General features: G+C 35.4%; 2 protein-coding genes, 1 long non-coding RNA gene and 1 pseudogene across 4 annotated transcripts; 2 read left to right on the forward strand and 2 right to left on the reverse strand.

Annotated features, from left to right (window-relative positions):
* Nucleotides 1-2,260: 2,260 nt before the first annotated feature.
* LOC136070349 (uncharacterized) lies at nt 2,261-4,296 on the reverse strand. Its single transcript, XR_010631610.1, has 2 exons — nt 3,992-4,296; nt 2,261-2,687 (listed from the first exon to the last, which is right to left on the reverse strand). It is a non-coding gene; the product is annotated as an uncharacterized LOC136070349 (long non-coding RNA).
* Nucleotides 4,297-9,574: 5,278 nt separating this feature from the next.
* Nucleotides 9,575-12,456, forward strand: LOC112002100 (small ribosomal subunit protein eS28z/eS28y). The gene is made up of 2 exons (XM_024034285.2): nt 9,575-9,685; nt 12,036-12,456. Exon 2 carries the CDS (start codon nt 12,047-12,049, stop codon nt 12,242-12,244), a length of 198 nt encoding a protein of 65 aa, XP_023890053.1. The 5' UTR covers nt 9,575-9,685; nt 12,036-12,046; the 3' UTR covers nt 12,245-12,456.
* Nucleotides 12,457-14,561: 2,105 nt separating this feature from the next.
* Nucleotides 14,562-22,408, reverse strand: LOC111996898 (pentatricopeptide repeat-containing protein At1g66345, mitochondrial). 2 transcript variants are annotated; one of them, XM_065780197.1, is made up of 4 exons: nt 22,095-22,134; nt 19,882-19,951; nt 16,858-17,006; nt 14,562-16,779 (listed from the first exon to the last, which is right to left on the reverse strand). In XM_065780197.1, the coding sequence occupies exon 4, from the start codon at nt 16,730-16,732 to the stop codon at nt 15,080-15,082; it is 1,653 nt and encodes a 550-aa protein (XP_065636269.1). In that variant the 5' UTR covers nt 16,733-16,779; nt 16,858-17,006; nt 19,882-19,951; nt 22,095-22,134; the 3' UTR covers nt 14,562-15,079. The 2 variants fall into 2 exon arrangements, with proteins under 2 accessions (XP_065636269.1, XP_065636270.1); XM_065780198.1 differs by lacking the exon at nt 19,882-19,951 and having other exon boundaries at nt 22,095-22,408.
* LOC111998811 (pentatricopeptide repeat-containing protein At5g15280, mitochondrial-like) lies at nt 17,313-20,961 on the forward strand (annotated as a pseudogene).
* Nucleotides 22,409-24,584: the final 2,176 nt, after the last annotated feature.

Below are 24,584 nucleotides of genomic sequence, written 5' to 3' on the forward strand. Positions count from 1 at the left end.
TCAGAGAAGAAAGGCCGTGAATGGGGAGTGAGATTGGAGAAGAAGAAATGCACTGAAGGGTTCGGTGTGGGTGATGTTGCTCTAAAGAAATGCACTAAAGGATTTGCTCTTCAATGGCTTTCGTGTGAAGAGGCACATGAGTAGTAGTTGTTGGGTGGAGTGTTGGAGAGAGCAAACTGCCACCGTTACTCAGTTTCCATAACTCAAAAACACCAAAAAAAATGTTTTTGATTTCCATTACTCATCACTCAATATAGTGAGAATTGAGTGATGAAAACAAAAACTCAGAACAAATCCAAACAGGTGTCTGTGCCGTGGAACCCACCAATTTTGAGTTATAGGTGATGAAAACTCACTGATGAGTTATGAAAACAACCAAATCCAAATAGCCCTTAGCCACCAGATCCCTATAGAGGACAATTGTCGATGAGAATATATAAACTTATAAAGTCGAGGGGCAAAACAATGAAAATTGGCTAGAAAGACATTTTAATTTATACTAAACTAAGCTGACAATATATTAATTTTCTATATATTTAGTTCCATTCAAAGAGAGAGAGAGAGAGAGAGAGAGAGAGAGAGTCATCATATTCAAGAACAAGGCAATGTTGTTAAAGCTCATGTCATGGGAACAAGTATTATTGGAGCATCTACATGGAGCCAAAGAGTTCGGACTAGTGCTGCCATGTGTGGTTAATGAGCTCTTTAAAAAATGAGTGTGAACTATGGAGCATGGTTTCCAAACCCGGATAATTCAATGAACCGTAAAAGAAAGAGGTTCAAAGATTTCAAGGTCGGATCGAGGTCAAACCGTAATGACGTCATAATTAATTTAATAATTATTTAAATATAAATTAATATATTAAATTAATATAAATACAAAATTTGACTAAAATAGTCCCTAAATAAATGTAAAGATCTATATTTCAAATGTATTGTTGATATGATAAATTTAAAAAAAAAAAAAATTAAATCAAAAGCAAACGTAAAAAATAAGCAAGTATATAAGTACATAACAATGTCAAAGTTAATTTACTGATAATATATTGATTTTTACTTAAATCACTAACCATGCCAAATAGTAAACCATTGTTATCAATTTGAAATCTAATATAAAATATTATTAAAATATTAAGGATGATAGTTGATGAAGCTAAAAGCTACTGTGTTAGTAGTGCCATATACTGTGGGACAATGAAACACTAGTACTGTAATGCATGAATAGAATGAATATCAACAAAGATAAAAACTAATTATATAATAAATATATTAATCTCATCAGAAAAATGAATAAATAAATATTTAAATAGTTATGTGAGAGGAAGGGAGAAAGAGAGAAAGAGCCACAGCCGTTACTACCACTAGTTTGGACTTTGGAGAGATCCGATCGCCAGTTGTCAACTGGAGGTTGCAGCGGATGACAAGGGCAGAAGCTGATTGGCAATTGGCAACTTGTAGAGGCAGATTATCGAAGATTTAGTTAGATCTTATCCTGCTATTTTCATTTCAGTTCTTTTTATTGATTGATTTTTCTTGGAGGTTTTCTTAACAATGGTGATAAGGTGCTGTAAAAACCTCCTTCTTCTTCAATTTTTTTTTTTTTTTTTTAACTCTGTCCTGAAGTGAACCGCAAGAACCATCCACGGTTTTCAAACCCAAGTGGTTCAACCGTGGTTCATACTATTTAGTGGCAGCGCCACGTTCAGGCCAGGGTGTTCCTAGAACACCCTAACCTGAAAAATGAATAAATAAATAAATAATAAAAAATTAATTATATATAATAATTGAATTTTTTTTTATTTGTTTACCCTTAAACCAAAATTAGGAACACCCTTAACCAAAAATAGATTCCGGACCGAAACAAAAACTCTTGATTTCTCATACAAAATAATGAAAATATAAACCTATAATCCAAACAAAGCAAATATAGATCAGTAATGGAGGTGAGGAGACGTTGTGCTAGGTAGAGGCGGCTTGAGAGAGGAGCATGGAGGTGCTATTAAGGATGAACGATGCTTGTTGAAAGAAGCATGGTGGCGGCGTAAAACGATGCTTGAGGAGAACATTGAAAGAGAAGAAAAGCTGTGACTAAGAAATAAGGACGAAGAAAGAAAAGGGGAAAGTAGATCTGAAGAAAAATCTAGAAGAGACATGATAGAGATAAGATGTAAAGCACGTGTGAAGGAGAGAAAAAAGGTTAAAGCAAAAATGACACATAAGTTAAAATAAGACTTGACGGAGAAAACAATGGAAAAAGAAAAAAATAAAAGTTATTAAAAATAAAATAAAATATGAAATTACTCTACCAAACATAATGGAAAAAAAATATATATCAGTAGAATCACAAAAGGGACATGCACTAAATTGCTTCAACTAGGCATCTATCTCTTACTGAGGCCATGAAACAATCGGTCAAGAGAGGGCATAGGGTGAACATTCCCAAAATGACCATATCTACGAACACCCGTGACTGTGCGTTACCATCGTCAAAGAGAAATGAACTTCCTAATCACCTGCCTCTTGGTAAAAGCCTTCCCAGTCCAGGCATTAAGAGTGTGTGTGATCTCCTCCCACACATAGTCATTGGTAGCATGGCGATACATATTCCCAAGCAAAAATTGTCCAAATACAAGATCACATAACTCATCTACACAGTCGTCATCCCACCTTCTCAAGTCCGCAGCCATCTAAAAGAACAACACACACATCTCATACGCAATCATATTACAAGTACAATACAGAAATCCCAATATTGTTAGAGGAACAAATATTGAGCATAGGATCCATATTCATAATTTCCAAATAATAAATAAAAGTGACAATTGGTAGGCTTGTATCAGATATGTATGACATTCATGTACATATAGTACGACTATATTTATCTATATGTGTCTACTTTAAGTATATTCACATTCATCTAAGTACACTGATGACAGAAGAATTACAAATCCATAAGGTAACTATATTTATCAATATGTATCTACAAAGCTTTAATTGTATTGTAGTCAAGCATACAACAATTTTTCAAAACTTCTCCGGGCATAAAGTCATGTGTCTATATTTTAGATGGCATACAAAGTCATGCTTCTAAAGTCATGCAGCCACTACAAGTATATTAGCAACTTTTATCATATGAACAATGATGATATTTGCCTCCACAGTATACAATTACAAAGTACATTGTCCATAATTCTAAAGAAATGATGATAAACTGATTACAATCCCAAAAAACTCATTTAAAATTATGAACCGTTGGCAATTGGGTACATTATAAATTTAATGATGTGTCAAAGAAAGAAGCAGTAATTAGTAGGATAATTTTTGTACAGCAACAGCAAGGTGATAGAGAAAAATTTATGAAAAGACCCACAAATTGACAAGCATGACAGATGGCAGTAGCTGCATTTTTAATTTGGATCTGTTAAAGGTCCTAAACTCCTAAGCTCAGTCCAATGTATCATAAAACTCTCAACATGAAGACCCAATAAAGGTATCACAAAACTCTAAAAAAATTAAGACCCAAAACTCTCAGCATGAAGACCCAAAGCTTTAATAAATTTACAGTAAACATCTCTGGCTTTATCAAAGTGAAGACCTAAAACTGAAACCCAAAAACATTTCGCAACAATTCCAGCTAACCCAAAAAGGGGTACCATCAAAGTCATGAAAATGCTATAACAATTACCATTCCACAACCACAACCACCATTCCAATGCAGAAACAACAACACCGCCCTCATCCATAACAATCTGTACAAAATGAGAACGAGTTCTATATGGGATTCACAAGGTTAGACAAACTATCCCACCATAGAGAACAAATCCCAAACAAGAAAAAAAAAATGGAGTTCTCACACAAACACCATAGACAAAGCAAAAAAGAGAGACAGACGAAAAATCCCCAAAAATTTTTCTAAAAAATCAGAAGCACAACCCCATAGGTCCAAGGGAAATTCATGTTTAAGAAAAGGAAGAGAGAGTGGTGGATCTACCTTGCTGTGAGTGGACAAACCACGAATGAAGTGGTGTGGTGATCTTGGTCTAGCAATGTCGTCGCTGGAGTTCATAGTGCCTAAGGTTGAGCAGCATTTGAGATCTTCTTCGTTGGATGGGTTGCCATGGGAAGGGTGAAGGATGAAGAACGGAAGGCAGATTGGAGAAGAAAGGCCGTGAATGGGGTGTGAGATTGGAGAAAAAGAAATGCTTTGAAGGGTTTGGTGTGGGTGAAGTTGCTCTAAAGAAATGTACTGAAGGATTTGCTCTTCAATGGCTTTCGTGTGAAAGAGAGAGGCACGTGAGTAGTAGCCGTTGGGTGGTGTGTTAGAGAGAGCAAAAGTTCTGAGGTGGATTGGACAACTCTCTATCGTGGGCCCATGTACTGTGGGACAGTGGGGACACTAGTACTGTAATGCATGAATAGAATGAATATCGACAAAGATAAAAACTAATTATATAATAAATATATTAATCTCATCAGAAAAATGAATAAATAAATATTTAAATAATTATGTGATCAGACATTTGTGGTACACGATGGGCTATACTCTCAAGTCTCAAGGCATTTTTTACTAAGGCTGTGTTTGTTTCGCGTAAAACGTTTTCCGGAAAATACATATTTTTCGGAAATGCTATTTTCCGGAAAAGGAAAATGTATTGAGGTTGTTTGGCTGTCTCGGAAATCGATTTACGGAAAATCAATTCCGGTGTTTGGTTCGGTCAAATATTTTACGGAAAATGCTTTACGGAAAATCAATTTTTATGTTTGGTGCAAGTAAACATTTTACGGAAAATAAAATCCATTTTTTCCGGAAAATCAATGTTCATGTTTGGTTTGTGAATTAATTTTACGGAAAATGCCTTACAAATTTCAACTCCTTTGTCATCTAGACAAACCTGTAATAATTAGAAGGAGCAAATTTGGTTGTGTTTTTTGTTTTTGTTTTGTTTCTCTGTGATGGTGGTTTTGGTGTTCTGTTGTGGTGGTTCTGGTGTGAGACGATAGTGGGTGGGATGTGGGGTGTTGATGGGTGGGTGGGTGGGTTGGCAGCGAGTGGGTTAGTAGCGGCAGTGGGTGGGTTGGCGGTGGGTGGGTTAGTGGCGGCAGTGGGTGGTTGGCCTCACCATGGAGTTCAACTCTTTTCTCTCTGTATATTGGTGGCTAATGGATTTTTGTTGGTGGTCGGTTGTACCTGTGGGTGATGGTGGTGGGTTGTGCTTGGGTATGGTGGTGGTGGCAGGCTGTGCTGTGTATTGTGGTGGGTTTGTCACTGGTTGTGTTTGTGTTTGTAGGGGTTTTTATTTTGTATTTTTTATATTTATGATTTTTTTAATGTTATTTTAATATTGGTATATATTATTTTAATGTATAGAATTGAAGAATAAAAGATGTGATAAATGGTAAATTGTAAAATGGTGTGTTAAAATAATAAAGTAGAATTTTGGTGTGTTAAAATGACATATTTTTATGAGGTTTTTCAATTCTTTTAACTTTAATTATGGGCTTGGATCCATAAGAGCTAATGAAAATAAATCCCTGAGGTCAATTTGGCGAATATAAATATTACAAATGAGGTGTTTTTGAATTTATGTTTTTTTTTTTNGTCGAAGGGAAAATTTGGTCAATGGAAAGCATTTTCTGCTTTGACCGAAAAAAGGCCTCCCGCTGGGTGAAATTCATTTCACCCCCTATTTTCCTTAAACCAATTTCCGGAAATTCTCTCCACTCTCCAAGTTCTCTCACGCAGCATCACACTCACTCTCCAAGCTCTCTCTCTCACACTCACTCTCCAAGCTCTCTGAAGCTCTCTCACACTCACTCTCCAAGCTCTCTCTCTCACACTCACTCTCCAAGCTCTCTCTCTCACACTCACTCTCCGATCCGGTCCAGACCCAAGCTCCACGTTCAGGCCTCCGATCCGGTCCAGTCATCAGCTCCGATCCGCTCCAAGTCCGATCCGCTCCAAGCTTTTCCGGTCCAGACCTCGGCTCCGATCCGCTCCAAGCTTTTCCGGTCCAGACCTCCGCTCCGATCCGCTCCAAGCTTTTCCGGTCCAGACCTCCGCTCCGATCTCCGATCTCCAAGCTCCAAGCTCCGGTCCAGACCGACGACCTCCAAGCTCCGATCCCCACTCCGGCGAGCTCCAACCTCCAAGTTCCGATCCACACACCGAGCTCCACCACCTCTCCACGCACAGTGAGTATTCCTTGATCCGAAAATTTCTCCGATCCACACACTGAGGAAGGGTATCTAGTTATATTTACACAAATTCATCAAACATATTCTCTGATGCCCATGTGTAGTGATGTAAATAATTGTTTGTTTGGTGATGGTACTCTGTGTTGTGATATTTTCATGGGTGGTTTGTTTGCATTGTATTGTTTTTTTTTGTTTCAAAGCTTATTCCCCAAAAATGGTTATGTACGATATATTTTATACAATACACTCATGATGGAAATAATTATTTATATGGAGAATTTTATTTAAATAACCATTCTGATCTGATTTTAGAATTTAGATATCCTCCTATGTTGTGCTGGTTACAATTAAATTAGCCTCCTTATCTGAGTGGTTATTTTGTTTGGTTGTCTTTTTTGTCTTGAAAATGATTTGTGGACCACACCAATCTTTCCTCTTTTTATATATTTCCTTAAAATTTCCATGTTTATCGTATTAGTATTTTTATCTCTTGTAATATTTGATACCATCAACTTGTCATAATTTTCTAATACATTCTAAGAATTATTGAAAATGTGGCAATATTGGTAAAACTAGCCGTAGTAACTACTATAATTGCAGAATATGAATTTTTCAGAATTAGAGATTTCCTTCAAACTTGATAGAAGCATTCTTGCCTTGTTCTTGCAGCTGTTCAGTGTTTATATTACTCTCAACTTTCATAAAGTGTTCAATATATTAACTAATTAATATTATGGTATTTCTTCGGCAAAAAAAAAAAAAAAACCTTATATTATGGTATTCATTTTCTTCTCCACTCTTAGATAAACACACAGACTATGCATTAGTATTTTTTAATATTTAAATAACAAAAAATCTAATTTTACAAATCTCATGCTACTATATATTTATGATGAATTAAACCTACAATCGTCCATTCCATTAGATCAAGAGTTTATTTATTCACTTGTAAATCACTTTTCTTTGGACCGATCAATATGGATCAAAGTAGACCGAATAAACTTAAGTGGACTAAAACTAATTGAAGTGGATCCAGACGGAGGGAAGTGGACCGAATTAGACTAAAATAGACCAAAGTGAATCCAAAGGGATTGAAAATGACCAAATAAACATAATTGGAACAAAATAGATCGAAAGAGACCAAAGTGACTAAAATGGACCAAAGTGGACTAATTTTTTATTTTTTTAAAGATAAAAATCCGTTTTAGATAAGATTCGTTCCCCTTTACCTATTTGATACAGAAAATGATGTAAAGAACAATATAAATTATGTTTCATGTGATTAAGAAAATGGTGGCAGTGATTTTGAAGTTGTTAACTCTCTACCTACACCACTAGCAATGATGCTATATAAAATTACATGTTTGGATCCCAACCTTTTAGTTTTATTTCAAATGAAACATTTTTATACTTTAAAATATTTTTAAAAAGTCCTTACCACCGTCTAATAGATGGAAAATGTTTTATTTATTTATTTATAAAATATATGGAAAATTTTGACAAAGTAAAATAGACATAAAGAAAATGAAACCACTTCAATAACATGAAGCCTATATTGTAGTATATATTTTGTTTGTTATGTTACTATTTTCCCTATAGCTATAGAATGCCTTTTGAACACTTTTAAAAGTATAGAAACTTGTGAAACATTTTAAAATATAAAAACAATTTTTGAAATAAATTTGCAGTTTGATAAATAAATAAATAAAACTGCTAAAAAACACTAAAAAAAAAAAATTATGCAAACAAATTATGTTATATGGAACTTCTAAATTCCTAACTTTTCTTTGATGCATGCATCATAATCATAATAATTTGTTGCTGATACCCAATGTGCATGCATGGCTCTAACTACATATGTGTGGTCTCTTTTTAATAAGAAAAAAAAATCTATGTATCTTTTGTTAGGTCTTTTGAGAGATCAAAAACAAAATTATTGAAAGATTTTACATAAGAATATATATATATACACATAAAACCATTACACTTGTTTGCCATGGACACCTTTTTTTTTTTTTTTTTTTTTCAATTATTTAAAAGGATTAACTTGGGAATGTTAGATATAACTTGTTATATGTGTTGGATGCTTGTGTACATACCTCTTAGACTACAGTGTTTGTGATTTTTTAGATGAAGAAAAAAATGAAAGCCGCAATTTTTGCTTCAGTTGCATCTGTCATTCTTGTGGGTGCTGCATTGTTAAGGAAATTGCAGCGTAGACGTAGACGACTGCCTAGGGCGCCTTTTATTAATCATGCAGCCGAGAGAGAGGAATACATAAATAGTATTCTGCACGGAAGTGAGACATATTGTGTGAATCAAATTAGGATGACGCCTATAGCTTTTCACCGCTTATGTCACATCCTCACTGAGGGGGAGCATGTACGCCCGACTATTCATATGCCTGTTACGGAGCAAGTGTTTATTTTCTTACACATTATTGGTCATAATGTGAGGTTTCGTGTAATGGTAGTCGGATTTACAGATCAACTGTGATGGTAGCTTTATGGATTCACTGTTGTTGTAGAACTAGTATTAACCTACTATTGTATTATATGTAGTACTTTGTATTATTGGGACAATACAGTTATGTATTTGTACTATTCAGATACCACGAGTAGGTATCATTTTTGTACACCATGGAGGTGTAATGACAATGGTGAACGATGAATGTGGCTATTTTTATATTAATATTATCGGTATATTTAAATGATTATTTTTTATGTTGAAGTGGATGATTATTTTTGTACTGTTACAGATATGTATACGCAATGCAGGTGTATGTTGAAGTGAATGATTAGGCACCCACCCACCCACCATTGACCCATTCACAGGCCAACCCACCCACCATCGTATTCGCACCCAGAACCCAACCGATCTGCCCATCATCATCTAAACAAACCCACTGCTGAACCCACCCATCAAATCACTATAAAAAATAAAAAAAAACCATAGCACCACTTATCAGCATCAGGTGGCGCGGCGAGGCTAAACAGAAGAGAGAAAAGCAACTACAATGAGAAGAAAAAAGAGTGAAAGAAGAGATGGATTGATAGGTCCAATCCAAATGTCTGAGGAAGAATGAGAGAGGAAAGGGAAAAAAAGGAATAAAGTGATGAGAGAGGAGAGAGAAAAGAGGATAAAAAACAATAAAACCATATGCCATTTTGTTCCGTACCGTGCCAAAATTGAGATGATACTGTAGCACGTCTCAAAATTTTGACATTTAACATACCTCATGATGCTCTATTTTTGGTGTTTAGTGTGCCAAATGCCAAATATTTTTGCAATTGGACCAAGCCTAGTAGTGTTTTTTAATTTTAGCCACCCAAAAAAAAAAAAAAAGAGGTTTTTTTCCAACCCTAGCAGAGTTGCTCCTACAAAGCCAAACGTACAAATGTTAGGGTTTTAGTCTCTCGTCTCCTCTCCTCTCCTCTCTCCTAAGGAACGGAAGCTCTTCGGCATAATCTCTGTCGTCTGTGTTAACAAGGTACGGCCTTATATCTTTTTTCATTCTAGTTTATCTATCATCACCATATTATTATTCTCCTTTCAATTCTACACCAGGTTTTTTTTTTTTTTTCCTCTGATATATCATTGCCCTTCAAAACTTATGAAAAGTCTTTATCTTTTGTTTTTTTGTTTCCACTGCATTTTGATTCACCCCTTAATACCAAAACTGCATATATATTTTCTTCTTTCTTTTACGAGAAATTTCCTGTCGGATCAAGATAATATTTTCCTCTTCTTTTTTTCTGCTGTAAATATGTTTTTTATCTAGCTATATGTGTTTGCTTCATGTTGTGTTTGATTTTATGAATATAGTTGCTTTGTAGGACAATCAAAAAACCATGATTGATGTTATTTGAAAACCGCAATACCTATATGCAAAAAATAGGTAGAACAACGTAGCACTGCGAACTGATTAATAGCCAAAGGATAAACGTCTGAGGCATGTAGGAATGCAACAGTAAAAATATTTTTTATCATTTTTTTTTTTTTTTTGTGTTTCCTCCATAGTTTTATCAGATTTTATCACTTTTTCTTTTTTAATTGATAAGTTTTACACCCACTAAGCGGAGTGCATGACCCTCACCTTCTATTGATTGAGATTCTTTTTTTTTTTTTAAATATTTTATTAAGATTTTGTGCTTAATTGATTGACATATACAGGTGTTTTTAACGAAGATATAATGTTGACATTAAGAATCTCACCTCCCAAATATTGATGTATCAATAAGATTTCAGAAAGGAATGACACTTTTGTTGCTGGAGGGAGTAGAAAATAACAAACTGTAGAGGTTTGATGTTGTACTGTTTTTTCAAGACAGTGTTGTCTCACACTCCCATTTCACACCATCCGTACACACCTGATGTCCACAAATCGTGGACATTCATTGAAATAACAATTTTCCTTTTTCTTTTTTATAAGTGAATATCCCATGAAATGGGCTTTTACATGTATCCATCCTCTCTTTGTGTAGCCTTGTACTAGTCAACCCAGATGTTGCTACAACAAAATGAGTTCTAAATAGCATGTTACATTCGTGCAACATGTTTTGTTTTGGGAGTGTCATTTTAGTTAGTGAATGTGGGTTGTGATTTAATGCAACATTTGGGGGTTAAATGTCTGATGTCAGTTTCAGGATTGTCAAGTGTTAACGGCACTTATTTACTTTCATGACAGAAAGCAAATGTTTATAATTAGGTCCCTTAATAATAATTTGGTGGTTGATTCTTTCAATCTCTGATGTTTACACTTCAAATCAATGCTTTGACGCGCAATATGTTGTTAGTGCTAGCTTTTATGTGGATTGGTTTTGCAAATGGCGATGATGTTAGTTTTACTCTTCGTACTTGTTTTAGTTGAACAGGTTACTTGGTATAGCAGTGGTCTCATAGTCTTTTTAGTGTTAAGATCAATGTTGATGTAACTCATAAAAAAAATATTTAATTAAAGATTATTGTTGATAAGCATTCATATAGAAATGAATTGACAGCCAAAGTAAACCACCTTGTCAGTTAAGGAACTTCCAGTGACAAACTCATATTCATTAGTTTGGTTACATCAAGACATTTTGGTTTTCTTTATAGTATTAATAATTTAGGTCTTTTCTTTTCTCTTTTCAAAAAAAAATAATAATTTAGGAATTAAAAAACAAAATATGTGATCCTGACAAATGCTAAGGATACCTCTATATATGTGTGTGTGTTAAATCAATGTAGAGGACAAGAGCCTTGACCATTGAGATTTCTTTTTATCGAATTTTGGCATTGGTTTGTTTTCTTCATGGTATTGATGATAGTGGGATAATAACAAGTCAAAAGATATGAGCCTACCAAAAGCTAAGGATTATTTATTTGTGAAATCCATTTAGAGGACAAGATCATTGGTCATTCTAGACAGCTAAGTTTAATCTGGCATTTGAAGATGATGCTTTAATTATTTCATTAACATTTATATGATCATATTGTCATGTCTCAATGATTAAACATGATCCTCTTTCTACTGCCTCACTGTTCTGAAGTAGTCCTCTTCTGTTTTCATGACCCTACATTTTACAAGTGGTAGCTGTTGCAATATTTTCCCCTTGCTTGTATCTAATGTGTATGTAAAATTTGTTGATCTTGTTTTCTGTCTTTGTTTGGTAAGTTACACGTACACTAATGGATTTTTAACATACAACCTCACTCTCCTTACCATTATTAAGGGAGAAGGAAGTGTCAATTGAACCATAGCTCATTGGCAGTTTTCTGTCTTAATCTACTTTTTTTTTTTTTAAATGTATGTCTTTCTAATGCATTAGATATTGACAGTTACATGTTCTCATTTTTGGCAGTTAGCGGCAAAATGAATTCTGACGTGAAGTATGCAACTGTGATAAAGATTATAGGGAGGACAGGATCAAGAGGGCAGGTGACTCAGGTGAGAGTGCAGTTTATGGATGAAAGCAAGCGGCAAATTACAAGGAACGTCAAGGGACCGGTCAGGGAAGGGGACATCCTCGCCCTACTAGAGTCTGAGAGGGAAGCAAGAAGGTTGCGTTGAGGGGCCCATATTTGGCCACCCAGTTATTTCAGATGTTTAGGCTAATGCCACCATTAGGTTGTCTGTCTTCAAATAAGATTTGGCATTGAACTCAATAGTTTTGGTATTTTACTTTCACATTTCATTTTGTTGACATTTCAATATTTCGATGGCACATTCCTAAATATCAATTACATTACCAGGTAAGCTTGCAGCCTTAACTAATTATGAGCTTGGTATGATAGTTTTTCACCAAAGATTAACCTAAAGATGTGGCAATAACAAGTTTAACACATTATATGAATGCATGCTTAGTTTATATGTATGAATTATGATCATTAGGATAGCCAATACAGGTGAGTTGCCGCATAGATATGATCTGATGTATTGAATACAATGGAAACTGCGTTGTGATAGTGACTTTCCTTCTTAAAAAAATGTTGTAGTCTAGCTGTTATGTTCTTTGCAGAGATGAATCTGATTGCAATAAGAAGGTGCTGTGAGTCTATCTTTGTTATGATATCCTATAATGGGAGGGAGATTTTGTGTCATTTGGTGAAAATAAAGTCTCCTTGTCAATACCAGGCCACTAAACCTGGGCATTGATTGCTACACACTTGTTAGTGTGCATCATCCGTACACTACGCATTTTATGTGTTGACTGTGGACATACTTAAAAAATGTGGACGTGCATAAAATTATGAATATTGTGTGTCTAGAGTGTATATTAATAAATATGTAAGAATATTTTCCCTCTAAACCTGCCAGATTATATAGAACTGTTAGAGAGGTGGATGCCCACCTTGGTAGGTTAGGTTTTTTAAGATGGTCATCAGCGATGGAATTGAAAAGATGGAAATATTTTATGACATCCACATTGGTGGTTTGGCCATTGATTTGATAGTAACTTATCAGCTTGTTTTTTATTTAGAAGCATTGCTGTAGGCCGCAATTGGTACTCACCATTTCTTCATTAAGAATTATGCCACTGCTATCTAATTAGTGTCCAAATTTTTCTCTAGAGGACCATAAAATTACTATAAGAAAGTCAATCCTCACAAAATAAGTTAGCATCAGCCGACCACATAAGTTTTGATTTTTGAACTTTTTTTTTGTGCAAAATGGTTGGAATGTGTGCATATATCAAAGTGTCTAAACTCAAAAGCCCTACCCTCGGTAAAAGTTCCTTTTTTAAAAAACAAAAGCAAGAAACCTGGCATGGTCCGGCATCATAGAAGAAAATATACAATGAGTTTGTTAGGTTTATATTTTTTTCTTTTTTCTTTTGGGTAATTGAAAAATGTTTAAGTTACGACCAGTGTGGTTTCCCTACCTAAACATAATTATAGTAGTACTCTGTTAGGATATTTCATAGTAATATCTTCTCCTTTGGTTTTGATTCTTTTACATCCACTATTTCACATCTCTTTTTTTACATCTACTTTTATGTATTAAAATGTAAACATTCGTATGTCAATTATAAACCTAGTCTGAAATAATGAAGGTAAATAAGTGTGAAATAATATTTTCTCTTTTTATACGGTAGTTGATAATTGGGATTAGGAAAATGCATGAATTTTATCCATAGAATTTTATTTATATAAATAAAAAAATTAAAGATATGAAGAAAAAAAGTATAAATAAATCACTGAAAATGTTGTATTTTTGAACTTCTTTGTTTGATATGGCATTTACTTTCGTAATTTGGAATACATAACAAACCCGAACAGCTCTACAAAATTTATTCGAACTGAACATATCATAAAGAATTCATTAGGTTCAGTTGGATTCGACCGAATTATGCACAATCATGATTTCAATTGTTAATCATTCTAAAAAAAAACAAAAACAAAAAAGATTTCAATTGTTAATGTATTATAATCATTTGTCTCCACACTCCAAAGCAAGGACAAAAAAATTGCACTAACCTTTAGTGCTTGACTTTGATGCGAATCATAAAAAGACCCTCCATTTTGCTTATTCTAATTGTTGGGAAATTATACACTCATCCATTATAATTTACTGATTTCATGACTTCAGCCCCCACCTACTCTTATAAGAAAAAGAAACTGTAATTTACTAATGTGAAATTGTGAATTAGGACTCATTTGCAAGTTGCAACTGACCATATGCATTTTGGAAATCCCACACAAAACTGTAAGCTGAGCTTAGATTTGAATAGAAGATAAGTAAATTGTAATTGTACTACATACCAAAAAGAAAATTGCAGCCATAATTATTTTCTACGTACCAAAAGTGTAATCCGTTTATTCTTAGGGAAAGAGTAAACGCTTGCCCCCAACAACTACATTAAAACTTCTACATTAACAAAAACATATAACCAAAGCGTGTTTTATTTCTTCTTCTTTCTTCTTATTTTCAGGCCACCAAATCAATTAGTAAGGGATCACCATTTCTTAGTATCAAATTACATGATTAGCACCAATAGATTATAAGATCCATTGCCTTGCAAAACTGAATTCACTAAATTATGATCAAAGAATTACATGGACATAGAGATCATAGAAAAGAGCAAAAAGTTATAGGATGATCAGCACCTATCTGGACTCAGAATCATCTATTTGTGTGTGTGCATGTGTGTGGTCAGCAGACTCAGCACAAGCCCAATCAGGTCCTGCCAAAACCATCCTTCCTGCGTTTATTAGCGTTCTCTTTGTGTATCGGATCCTTTCCACCCGTAGTACTTACATGAACAACTTGAGCTGGTGCAATTCGGATCCAGGTCAGCAGTATAGCTTAAGAATCGCTAAAGCGAGCTTTTTAAAGTCAATAGGAGTTACTCTGTATCCCGAGTGGACACTAGTCTTCAATGTTCTCTGCACTTTAACCAGAAAGCTACGAACAACTAGGCTTCAGTCCTTGTGAAAACATTTCTTCCTGAAGGTGAAGAGCCCTTGTTCTATCACCTTTTTTAGAGTGGCTTGCAATCAATGTCTCGTAAATGCACGCAGTTGGGGCCAGTGAACGTTCTTTCATAATCCTCAAATATTTTTCTGCTTCCTCCACTTTCCCAGACAGGCAAAGGCTCCTAATCATTGACATATAGACCAATAATCCAGGAGACAGTGATCTGTTTTCAATTTCATAGTAGAGTTTGACAACTTCATGAAACTCACCTTTTTTGCCATAACCCTCAATCAGATGAGAGTATGTAATCTCGTCAGGCAGGAATCCTTTATCTAACAAAATAGTTAACATTGCATTGGCCTGCTCCACATTCCCATTTTCACTGAGCTTTCCTACCATCTCATTGAAAGCCCAACAACTAGGAACAAGTCTCCTCTCCAACATTTTCTCACAATTCATTAAACTCTCTTCCAATTTTCCTGCTTTAGCACACCCATCAATGAGAAGATCAAAACATTCACTATACGGCTTCAAACCCAGATCTTCCATCTCCTTCATTAGGCAATGTGCTTCTGCTATTCTTCCCTCTTTACAATGGACTCCTATAAACAAAGTATAGATGTAAGGATTTGCTTGGAAACCTCTATTTAGCATTTCTTCATACACTTTCCACGCTGACTCCAAATTCCCAAGTTTTACTTTAGCATGAATAATTAGTGAATAAGCAATTGTATCAAGAATCATACTCTTTTGCAACATTCTCTTCAATAATACCATACCATCTTCAATTCTTCCCTCCTCTAAAATCTTTAAGATTAAACTGGTATTAACAATCACTGAAGGAGAGCATCTCTTACCATGGATCTGGTCCAATATGTCGACATATTTCTGCAAATGCCCTTCCTTGCACAATGCACTTATCATGGTTCGGATTGTTACTTCATTTGGATACGTTCTATTTTGAATCATATGCTCATAAATCTTCCAAACTAAAGGGACTTGATCAGATTTTTGAACAACGTGAATTAAGGTATTGAAACTTATAAGGCTTGAAGAGAATCCATGTTCTTCCAAATAGCGGCAGACATCAAAAGCAATCTCAAACATTCTGAGTTTAGCATAAGCCTGTACTAACAAATCAAACACAAATGGAGTTGAAACTGTAATCTTGTAACTGCTAAGTAGAGAATCCACAACTGAAAATCTCAAATGGCTCCCTGCATTTTTTTTCAAAACTGATTCAAGCAATGCTCGAGCATCCGTAAGCAGTCGTGCTTGAACCAAAATATGAATTGTGATACAGTAAGACCAATTCCCATGTTCAAACTTTTTCCTTTGTGCTGACCAATGGAAGAAAGCCAGAGCCCGTTTTGCATCAGTTGGTTCCTTTAATTCCAGCAGTACCTTCTCAACAACCAAATCATTTAAGCGAATAGAATCAAAATTTTGAGTCAAAATGTCCCAATTACAGCCCTTCCTGAATGAACCACATATGGAATTGACTACGGTATCAATGTTTGCTTCTGTACAACCATGAATGAATTTAGCTACCACTGACTGAGGACTATGAACACATGGGCTACTGGAATTCTTGACTGATATGGAAACCAAGGATGGTATAATTCGACGCACTGAAAGCATGATTTTGCTATCATGGATTCAATTAAGAGGCAATTTTTTTTATGTTTCTGCACATTACCAATGAAATCAATAAAGCATATAGGTAGTACATTCTAACATTGTCAATCTCAGGATAGTCATCTTACCTTGGGCAAACACCACTTAGATGCACAGCATCCGGCAAAAACTGACAGATAACCAAAACGTCAAAGTTTGATTTCTGTTATGATGAAAAAGTAATGGTAAGATGGAGTATGCACTACAGTATTGCTCTTTCCTCTAATAGTACACAAACCTGCCAAAAACATTAAGTCAGAATCAAGATTCAAGCAACTAGTCAAAGCTTTACCACAATGATTTTGGAAACATTGCATGAATCATTCTCCTATTATTTGACATAGCCTCTACTAAACTACATCTTCCAAAGCAGAATTGTTAAATTTATTTATTCAATAAGAATATTTCACTATTAAGTAATTAATATGACTATGGACTTTTTTTTTTTTTTACTAGTAACATGTTACCCCCCCCCCCCCCCAAAAAAAAAAAAATGGTGAAATTGTCCACCAACAATATATAAACTCAATGAATGCGAACAGATATGAGTAAGGGACTGAAAGTTTCTTCTGAGTTTGTCTCCAAGTTATTATAACAAAGGGCCCCTTGGCCTTCTCCATCATAAATCCAAAACTCTTAGGGTACACTACAAATTGGGCACGGAAGAAATTCATCAAATCTCACACCCCAAGAGGAATTGGTTTTTTTCCATATATATATTTTTTTATGAATAAGAAAACTTTTATTTAAAAGACCAACATAACAAGAAGCAGCAACTAGCTGTAAACATCCACAAACAACAAAGCAAGAGCTACAACCTAGCAACAAATAACTAGGATCAAAAACTGATACAGGGATCCTCCACAAACAGAAAAGAGCCTATTAAAATTTTAATTAGATTTCACATTTTTGCACCAGAAAAACCCTGTATATAATATCAGCAATCACAGCTTGCACCAGCATCACAAATTGTGGGAAATTTTTAAGTGGGCTAATGAACAGTATAAGGGTTTTAAGCATCTCCATCGGCCATTTGAAGTCATGGCCTTGTTGCTTGTCCATGTGGGGATGCTTAGGGAAGCTGAATTCTTGCTTTGTAAAATCAAAAGTCAAGGAATTTCATTGGATAGTCACGAAATTTTCAGTAATTTGATTGAAGCTTATGTTGGTGGGGTGAATTAGAGAAAGCTGTTATTGTGTATGATTGAATAGGGGGCAAGGTTTAGCGCCATCCATGATGCGTTGTGTGTTCTTGATATTTTGGTTTGAAGAAGAAAATTCAATTGGCGTATCAAGTTTGTTGGGACATGTTGGAGACGAATGTTAATTTTAGTGGTGCAGAGAAAGCTAGTTTGGAGAATGTCATTAGACTACTTGGTAGGGATGGAAAGATTCAAGAAGGAAGAAATCTTGTCAAGAGGGCTGTGGTTTCTAGTTTGGAGCCTAGTAGCCTAGTTATTAATGAAATTGCTCGTGGGTACTGTGAGAAGAAGGACTTTGAGGATCTGCTGAGTTTCTTTGCTAAGATGAAGTGTGGCCCAACTGTTATTGTAGCAATTCAGGCACAGAAAGGTCAGACTTGTTTTTGCAAGAATTGGAAGATTTGGGTTCCAATACTGATGAAATAACCTTTTGGATTTTGATTGGTTGGAATTGTCATGAAGGGAAACTGAAAAATGCCTTCGTCTATATGTTAGAAATGTTGACTAAGTCCCTGAAACCTAATATATGTTCCTATAATGGTCTTCTCAGTGGGGTTTTTAAGGAAGGCATCTGGAAGCATGCCCAAGACATCCTTGACGGACTGGTGGATCGGGGGACACCGCCTGAAGGTAGACAATTTGATGAAGTGAAAATGATAGTTTGCAAGATGGCTAGCCATGGTTTTCTTCAGCTCTCTTCATTGGAGGATCCACTTTCCAAAGCATTTATGGTCTTGGGGTTCAATCCATCAGCTGTGAATTTGAAAAGGGACAATGATGCAGGATTTTCTAAAACAGAGTTTCTCTGTAATCTTGGGAATGGTCTATACTTAGATACAGACCTGGATGAGTATGATAAAACAGTCGCCAGGGTTCTTGAAGATTCCATGCTACCTGATTTTAACTCACTAGTAATGCAGAAATGCGATCATGGAAATTTTAGAGCTGCATTGGAACTGGTAAATGAAATGATTCAATGGGGACAAGAAAAATATTTGCCTGTTTTCTCAGTGTTAGTTAAAGGGCTTTGTTCATCCCAGAGTTGGCTAATCAGCTTGGCCAAGAAACGCTCAATTTGCTTGTCCAAGCATACAGCAAGAAAGGATTGACAAATGGTGGGAGGCTAATATTGGACAGGATACACCAATGGCATTTAATTGTCAAGAATGAGGCCTACACTGCTCTAATAATGAGTTTATGTAAGAAAGGGAACTTGAAGGACCCTCATGGTTGCTGGAAAATTGCTCAAAGAAACAAATGGTTACCAGGGTTGGAGGATTGTAAAGCTCTTGTGGGGTGTCTTTGCCAGCGAGAAATGCTTGTGGAAGCATTACAGCTTCTTGAATGTATGCTAGTTTATAACCCTCACTTAGGGGTTGGATATTTTCTCTGAATTCCTTGAAACGATTTGTGTTAGAGGTTTTACAGGAGTTGCACATTTATTGTTGGATGAAATTCTAAATTATGGTTGCATCTTGGATCACACAGCTTTCGGCCATGTTGTAAGAGGGTTGTGTAAGGAGAAAAAATTTTCAGTGGTCTTTACAATATTGGACAATATGCTGGGTGAAAATTTGGCTCCATCTTGGGATATTTATGTTTTATTAATTCCCGAGCTGTGCAGGGCTGGCAGATATGAGAAATCCATTGCCTTAAAAGAGATTGGTTTAAGAGAGCAATCTTCATATTCATTTCCTTTACATTGTGTGCCAATGAAAGGGTTTTGTATGACAGGCAACATTCAAGAAGTATCCACTCTATTCCAGGATATGTTTTTGAAGGGGCTACTTCCAGATGCAGAAATTTATAACATGCTGATAAGAGCATTGTCAAGTGAAAAACATGAGGAAAGTTGAGGAGCTACTTGGTATTATTATAAGAAAAAATTTAGGCCTCTCAATCTCAAGTTACCGGAATTTGGTGCGCTTGATGTTTTTGGAGGGTAGGGTCCTTCATGCTTTGAGTCTGAAGGTGCTTATGCCTGCACAAAGATATTCAAATGACCTCATCATCTACAACATTTTGATATGCTCTCTTTTTGCAACAGGGAACAGTTCACTTGTAAATAAAATATTAGATGAATTGCAAGAGAAGGAACTGCAAGCCAATGAAGTCACTTATAATTTTCTTGTGAATGGATTTTCTGAGTGTAAAGATGTATCGAGTACTGTGCACTGGCTGTCTATGATGATTTCTAATGAAATTAGGCCTAGTAATCAGAGCTTGAGAGCAGTAATTACTAATTAGCAGCTTGTGTAATGTTGGTGATATTGGAAAAGCCTTGCAGTTGAGTCAAGAAATGGAATCAAGAGGTTGGGTTCATAATTCAAGCATCCAAAACACAATTGTTGGGGGCCTTCTTTCCCATGGTAAGCTTCAAGAAGCAGAAGATCTGTTGGACAGCATGGTAGAGAATGCCTAATTCCTGACAATATCAATTATGATAATCTAATTAAGTGATTTTGTTGGTATGGGAGACTGAGCAAAGCTGTTGATCTTATGAACACGATGCTGAAGAAATGAAATGTTCCGAATTCTACTAGTTATGATTCAGTAATTCAAGGTTTTTGTACCCAGAATAGATTGGATGAAGCTATGGATTTTTATACTGAAATGTTGTGTAAGAATCTTAAGTAGAGCATTAACACTTCGGGCATGCTCATCCATGCCTTCTGCCAAAATGGTAGAACTGCAGAAGCTGAAGATTTTCTAATGTCTATGCTTCAGGTTGGTGAAAGACCAACGAGGGAGATGCACTCCACTGTAATTAATAGGTATCGCTTAGAAGACAATCTCAAGAAGGCATTAGAGCTCATTCAAGTGATGCAACGAAGGGGTTATGAGTCAGACTTTGAGACACACTGGTCCCTTATAAGCAATTTAAGCAATTTCACTGACAAGGACAATTGCGACAGCAACCAGGGCTTTCTGACAAGGCTTCTTTCACTAAGTGGATTTGCTAGGAAATGGGGTTCCAACGCCAAGGGGTAATTCAGCAAACATGAAACTGGAATTTTGAGTGCTATTCATTTATTTTTTATGTTGTAAGTTGGCTGTGCTTAAAACCTCATACTAGTCTAAATTTTAAGATTGCATTCAGTGGGTCTGGCACTCGGATGTTATCTGAGGCTATTGCAAAGTAGGTGATCAAGTTCGCCAGTCTTAATTGAAAGCTCTAACTTTATTCAGAAATGTTAAATGTCAATTTTCATTTTCCATTCCATGTCATGGCCAGAATGATCAGTTATCATGTCAATAGGCTGAGTTTTTTCTGAGGTGGTCAGCTTTGGTGAGACCCCAAAATTTGAACTCATAAAATAGTGCAGTATAGTTTTGAAACCTTCCTACAGCCAGCTGGCATGGAACAGTGTATTATACTAATTTTTTAACAAAGACAAAATTCCTCATGTGTTCAGTGTTTAGCTTTTGTTGCAATATGTTTTACATTGTCATTGGTGATGATGCTATTGCCAATAAAAAAAATCATTCGATATAGCTGCAATCTGTTTAGTCATTTCTTCGACCACCTAGCACACATGCCTATATAAACATGGAAACTTCAATTAAATATGTGTTACTGAAGATCTTCTAGAGTTCTAGAGAACCAGCTTCGAAGCCTGTCAAGTTTCTAGGTTATAATCTATTCTAAAACAAAGTTCACAAGAGGTTATGTAAAGATTTACACTTTTATAACCAAAAAAAGAAAAGAAATAAACCCTGAAAGATAATTGTTACAGAGAAACCAAATCCTAAAGAATATATGCAGAATTTAAATTGAACCCAATCAGCAAAAATTTCAAAATAATCAAATGCACAAATGGGTGTGCAAAAACTCAATTTTGGATTATACTAATTCACCAGACAGTTCTTTCAAAGAATCATTTCAGATGGTATGCATAGAAATCCAAAAGAAACAAGGCACAACTGAATTAACTGAACCCACCAAACAATAATGCAAAAAAAAAAAAAAAAAAAAATCGAATCCACAAGTGGGTATGCACAAATTTCAATTCCTGGATAAAATTAACTCACAAGCCAGTTGTTTGAGGCAATCAAGTTCATATTTGGAATAAATGAACTAAAAGAAAACTAGATTTTCATAGAGAAATGAAGTAGTCACTCACCAATCACCAACCAGTAAGGCAAGTTCTGAACAGTCTGACTTCTGGCTAACAGAGAGCCAGAGCACACCAAATACCCAAGAATTAGAAACACAAGAAGCAGAGTAATGTACCAACCAAAAGCAGAAACCAAGGAGGGAGCTTGTTACAGGCAATACCACACTCTCTCCATTTGCTATCAATGGCCGCTTCAAGTAGTGTCAGCAGCTGCTGGCTGTAACCCAGAATGGATTTGACTTCAGAGGAGTGGACTAGGAATTTACTGCTAGCACCACAAACCACACCTTTGCCACAACCGACAGAAACCCCTTTTTTTTTATGTTACTGAAGATCTTCTAGAGTTCTAGAGAACCAGCTTCGAAGCCTGTCAAGTTTCTAGGTTATAATCTATTCTAAAACAAAGTTCACAAGAGGTTATGTAAAGATTTACACTTTTATAACCAAAAAAAGAAAAGAAATAAACCCTGAAAGATAATTGTTACAGAGAAACCAAATCCTAAAGAATATATGCAGAATTTAAATTGAACCCAATCAGCAAAAATTTCAAAATAATCAAATGCACAAATGGGTGTGCAAAAACTCAATTTTGGATTATACTAATTCACCAGACAGTTCTTTCAAAGAATCATTTCAGATGGTATGCATAGAAATCCAAAAGAAACAAGGCACAACTGAATTAACTGAACCCACCAAACAATAATGCAAAAAAAAAAAAAAAAAAAAATCGAATCCACAAGTGGGTATGCACAAATTTCAATTCCTGGATAAAATTAACTCACAAGCCAGTTGTTTGAGGCAATCAAGTTCATATTTGGAATAAATGAACTAAAAGAAAACTAGATTTTCATAGAGAAATGAAGTAGTCACTCACCAATCACCAACCAGTAAGGCAAGTTCTGAACAGTCTGACTTCTGGCTAACAGAGAGCCAGAGCACACCAAATACCCAAGAATTAGAAACACAAGAAGCAGAGTAATGTACCAACCAAAAGCAGAAACCAAGGAGGGAGCTTGTTACAGGCAATACCACACTCTCTCCATTTGCTATCATTGGCCACTTCAAGTAGTGTCAGCAGCTGCTGGCTGTAACCCAGAATGGATTTGACTTCAGAGGAGTGGACTAGGAATTTACTGCTAGCACCACAAACCACACCTTTGCCACAACCGACAGAAACCCCTTTTTTTTTTTTCTTTTTTCTTTTTTACTATTTTGTCAATTTAGTACATTAACTCAATACTATGGTCTTAAATGGGAATGGCTTCCGTTAGTGGCCAGTTGTCACTGGACATTAATACACGTTAGGATATGGACACATATTTACAGTAAATATGTATCCGTATTGCAACGTGTCCACTAGCATTGCCCCTGCACAAGCTCCCCCCTCTAAAAATAGACTTCTTCCATCAATTTGTTAATGGTAAATTACTAAAAGAATAATGAGTCCTGTTATGGCATAAAAGTTTTACCCTTTGTTATTTTCAATTTTGTTTCTAATATTTATGATTCTCAATTTTTTTTTAATTAAGGCAAATTATAACTTATTCACATGTAGTTTGACTAAAATTTAAGTTATCTAACTATGATTTGAAATTTGATACTTTACCCACCTAAAGTTAGTTTAGTTAGAATTTCGTAATCAATCCCTATTAAAAATATGACTAAATATATAATTTTGCTTAACTTTTATGTCACTCTCCTTCCAAAACATAAAACATCTACAAAAACAAGATTTAAAAAAAAAAAAAAATGGGGAGGGTTTTTGACATTTGAGGCGGAAGTAGCTCGTTCCGTGAGGCGATGAGGGGACTTCTTTACTACCCTCATCCATGCGAACAACTTGAGCAAAACTCTTTGACATCTGCTTGATGAAATCACCGAATAAAGCAATAGCATTTCTGTGCTCATTGTCTTCAACTACTCTTGACAGCCATAAAGCCAGTCTGGCCTTCCTTTCTTGCATGGCTTTCTACCGCTCTTCATAGTAATCAAAATCATCCAAATGGGCATATTAGTTTCAAAATTCTTGAAAATATTCAACAACTCAATACCCTGCTCCAATTTCACCAGTAATATTTAAAATTAAAACAGAATTGCAGAAACAGAAGTTGTAAGTAACCAACCTTGAACAGAAGAAAAAATGCTTAAGTTCAATTTTTAATAGATTAGAATTTTTTTAACCCACATTGATGTCTATTAACATGATTGCATGTGGAACACTATAATGAACCTCAGTCTGAAAGATAAGATTGAGGTCATATGACAATTGGGAAAGAAGCAACAAAACAAAATTTAATTTGGGAAATCATTTGCAATCTAAGGCTTTGAAAGGGTTCCAATGGACAAGACAATAACAATCATAATGCATATTTAGCTTTGAGAGAGAGAGAGAGAGAGAGAGAAGGGTAATATGAGATTTGTGGAGTTGAATTGGGTTTTATTTTTCTGGGTATATGTTCTTCTTGTTCAACATCTATGTGAGTTAAGAGAGAGGCC

The sequence above is a fragment of the Quercus suber genome, unplaced genomic scaffold (assembly GCF_002906115.3).
Source record: "Quercus suber isolate HL8 unplaced genomic scaffold, Cork oak 2.0 scaffold_227, whole genome shotgun sequence".
Lineage (NCBI taxonomy): Eukaryota > Viridiplantae > Streptophyta > Magnoliopsida > Fagales > Fagaceae > Quercus > Quercus suber.

Coding starts and splice junctions, on each gene's coding strand:
- LOC112002100 (XM_024034285.2), top strand. CDS start 12,047: ATGAATTCTGACGTGAAGTATGCAACTGTGATAAAGATTATAGGGAGG.
- LOC111996898 (XM_065780198.1), bottom strand. CDS start 16,732: ATGCTTTCAGTGCGTCGAATTATACCATCCTTGGTTTCCATATCAGTC.